The sequence below is a fragment of the Aphanomyces astaci genome, assembly GCF_000520075.1.
Source record: "Aphanomyces astaci strain APO3 unplaced genomic scaffold supercont1.90, whole genome shotgun sequence".
Lineage (NCBI taxonomy): Eukaryota > Oomycota > Saprolegniomycetes > Saprolegniales > Verrucalvaceae > Aphanomyces > Aphanomyces astaci.
In genome coordinates this window covers 94,065-97,304 of record NW_009798353.1, presented here as the reverse complement: position 1 = coordinate 97,304, position 3,240 = coordinate 94,065, and the positions used below count along the sequence as shown (strand labels likewise).

General features: G+C 47.1%; 2 protein-coding genes and 1 pseudogene across 3 annotated transcripts in view; 1 reads left to right on the top strand and 2 right to left on the bottom strand.

Moving 5' to 3' along the window:
• H257_16684 (hypothetical protein) overlaps window positions 1-876 on the bottom strand; it is a gene marked incomplete at both ends in the record, with an annotated part of 1,320 nt that extends 444 nt beyond the window's left edge. Inside the window, one exon of the mRNA XM_009845208.1 lies at window positions 46-876. Coding sequence (XP_009843510.1) covers window positions 46-876 — 831 coding nt within the window. The remainder of the gene's footprint in view (window positions 1-45) is intronic.
• Window positions 877-2,945: 2,069 nt separating this feature from the next.
• On the bottom strand, window positions 2,946-3,018 carry H257_16683 (annotated as a pseudogene). The gene has a single exon. The product of its transcript is annotated as a tRNA-OTHER (tRNA).
• Window positions 3,012-3,240, top strand: part of H257_16682 (hypothetical protein) — a gene marked incomplete at both ends in the record, with an annotated part of 3,095 nt that continues 2,866 nt past the window's right edge. The window contains one exon of the mRNA XM_009845207.1: window positions 3,012-3,056. Coding sequence (XP_009843509.1) covers window positions 3,012-3,056 — 45 coding nt within the window. The remainder of the gene's footprint in view (window positions 3,057-3,240) is intronic.

Sequence of the window (3,240 nt, the reverse complement as noted above, 5' to 3'; positions counted from 1 at the left end):
GTGGTCCGAGCGCGCGGCCGGACAAGCCGAGACCACCCCGCGCACATAGTTCTTCCACACGTTGTTGGCCGACGCCACGGCCACGACCACCGGCTGGTTGTAGAGTGCGTTCGAGAGTCCGCTTTCACCCGACGTGCGGGCGCTAGTGCCGATGGCCAAGCGCTGCTTGGAGCATTGGTTGTTGCACGTGCCAGTCTGGCCTCGGTACGGCCACGCGCTGTCCAGACACAGTCCTTCGGCCGCGTAGTCGATGGCGTACGAAGGAAACCCGGTGTTGCAGCCGGCGCTGCCCCCCTTGGTCGAGCAGCTCGTGACTTGCTGGACAGACAAACTCAAGAGGTTCCCCGTGGCGATGCAGTGGGCCGCCTCCGCAACCCCCACCGCTGCATGTGCCCAGCACGACAGGCACTCGCCCTGATCGCGCACGGGCGGGTTGCACCGGGTCGACCAGTCAACGGCAGCTTCCCTATGGGACGCCGGGGGGGCGACTTCGACTTCGTTGGTGCCATTGAGGAATTGCTGACCATCCCGTTCAAACGAAATGGCCACGTGGCGTTTGAACTCGGCTTCGTTGAGGAGGGCGAAAGGGTTCTTCCAGCTGAAGACGGCGTCGGGGTTTTGTTCCTGCGCCAGCTCCGCCTCGAACTTGGTGTCCAGCAAGCGCTGCAACTTGTCGTCGAGGATGGCTTCTTCCGTGCGGGCGCTTTCCGTGGCGGGGGCGCGGGGGAGGAGGCCGTGTTCAGTGGCGAACGAGCCGAATTCGTTCTCCCACTCGGCCAACTCGACACCCAAGATGGCCTTTTCCGTCGACGACAACGACACGACCGACTGTCTAGCCGCGGCAGCAGAGGCAAGAACAAACGCACCAAACTTCATTGTCGAGATTGCTATTGTGTGGGGAGCGTTAATCGAATAATGAAATGTTGAAATTGGCGCGACTAGAATGTGTACGGACTCATTGTCGTGGGTGATTGTACTGGAAGGTGGTAAAAACATTGATGTCCTAAATGATACTAGAACTACTAGTAGTGTGAGACTGAATATAGTTCTTATACGACCTCGCTATGGAAGTTCTGACGCACCCAGGGATGTACCCAATCCTGAGGCGTTACAGTGTATGTCCAACGAACCACCGGATATTACTGGGAGTATGCTGCTAGAGGCAACCCTAACGCGATGGATGTCTGATTTGCTGATTTTGAGCTCCTTTCAATCGACCATATCTCGTGAAGTTCGAATTATCTCGACGTGAAAATTGCAGTGTCGAACTCTCCTTTTGAGCTTTTTCTCGTCGTCCGAATACAAATAAAGTGTTAAGTGTTTGAATTAGGGCAGATGAGATTTTAAAGTTAGGCACTCAAGCTTGGCGATCGGTGATTTGCCGAAATTTGAACTAAGTATTCACAGTATGCAGTAATCATATTTAACATATCCTACTTGATTTGAAAACAGGCGAAGGCCCCTTTAAGTTAACGTTAGTACTATTCCCAAACCATAATTATTTGAAGGTGTCAGTTGCCGCAGGCTTTTATTTTATCTAATCATATCAATTCTTCAATTCTATTAATGACAAATGACCGATCTTTCGGCAAATCAGATCCGTCATATGAAATAGAAGTCAGAAAATTTTATGAAAAGTTGGTACAGGAGACTGCGGGAACAGGCGATAGTTAGTAGCAACGAGAATTCCATGAACGTTGCCAACACAACATAATGTTCCATCACGCTTCAAGTATAGCTAGAAGCATCTATCGCTGGGATCGGCGCGGTTTGTCGTCTGACGTCGCCGAAGCATCTTTGTTGCTGTCCACCGAACGCCGCACCTCGTTGTCCAGCTCGTCGACGTCGAACATTTCGACAATTCGGCGGTTTCGTACTGTCTCGCACAAACACAGTTAATTTTTTATATGACATTTCAAAGTTATATTATTACATTATAACTTAACAAAGTTAACCTAAGTTAACGTTAACTTTGTCATAATTTATGACAAACATTGTTAACAATCCGAGAAAGTACATGACTTCGACTAACGATTTCTTAGCAATGGTTAAGCGATATGCCATAAACTTTCGCGTGCAAGTAGATCTCGATGGTGTCTATGGTAGTTGATAAGAGCTCACTAAGTTGGGACAATAGTGGGCAAGAACCGGAGCATCAAACATTCCATTTTTGAAAAATATAGCTTACTTTGTTCATCAATATCACAATCATCGAAGACTATTTGGTTTACCATCGCCATCATGTAGTACATAAGGTCACAACCGTGTATGTAAAGTTTCGCATTGATCCCCTCAATCGTTATACACTTATCCTGGCCTAAATATGGTGTTACGACGATTTCTCCAAATATAGCAATAAGTTAACAAACATTGTTTGTCATAAATTACAACATAACATAGCAATGATGCCATATTTATTTTTATCGTTTGAATGTCAAGGAATAAAAATACGTGCATTTGAATGAAGGCACACAACTCACCCATTTCCGGAACTATTATCCGGATAGATTCGAATTTCTCGCGGGCCTTCCATTCCCGGAATGGTAGCGCGCTGATCCGACAAATGTGAAGCGCAACTGGTCCTCTGAAGGGTTACGCGATCTAACAATATATTGCACCAATTGAAGTTGTATGTGGCGTGTGCTGATCAACCAGTTTCACTAAAAAAACTGTCGAAATGACCAATTCCCGCAGCCTCCAGTATTTTATAACGCGAAGTATTCATTACTCAAAATTTCAGCAAATTGAGACGTAGAATCGACAAGATCTCAATGTGTTGAAGAAATTCTACGTCTCAGATTCAAATTTGTTGATGACTTGGTCCAGAAATAGATATTTAACCTAGCGGAATTTTAAATGATAATCCAAACTCAATTAATCATTGTCATCCGAATATCCCTTCTTTTCAGGTGTCGCGTGACGGATTTTGAATTCGTCGAAAAGAATGGCGGGACCCGGATTCGAACCGGGGACCTTTGGGTTAAAAGAGCGACGCTCTACCAACTGAGCTAATGAGACACGGAACGATCTTCTTCGAAGTTCGGTCTAAGCACGAGGTATGAAGCGTTGCGCGAAGTAAAAACTGAAGATTACACACCGCCCCTGGTCGAGCAGGCGCGTTACAATTGGCGAAGCGGTTCCATAACATGTGGTTCTAGTGTCGGCCCTCGTGGAGGAATGTCTTAAAAGTGATAATCCAAACTCAATTAACCGATGTCCCACACTGGTCGTAGCCCTGGC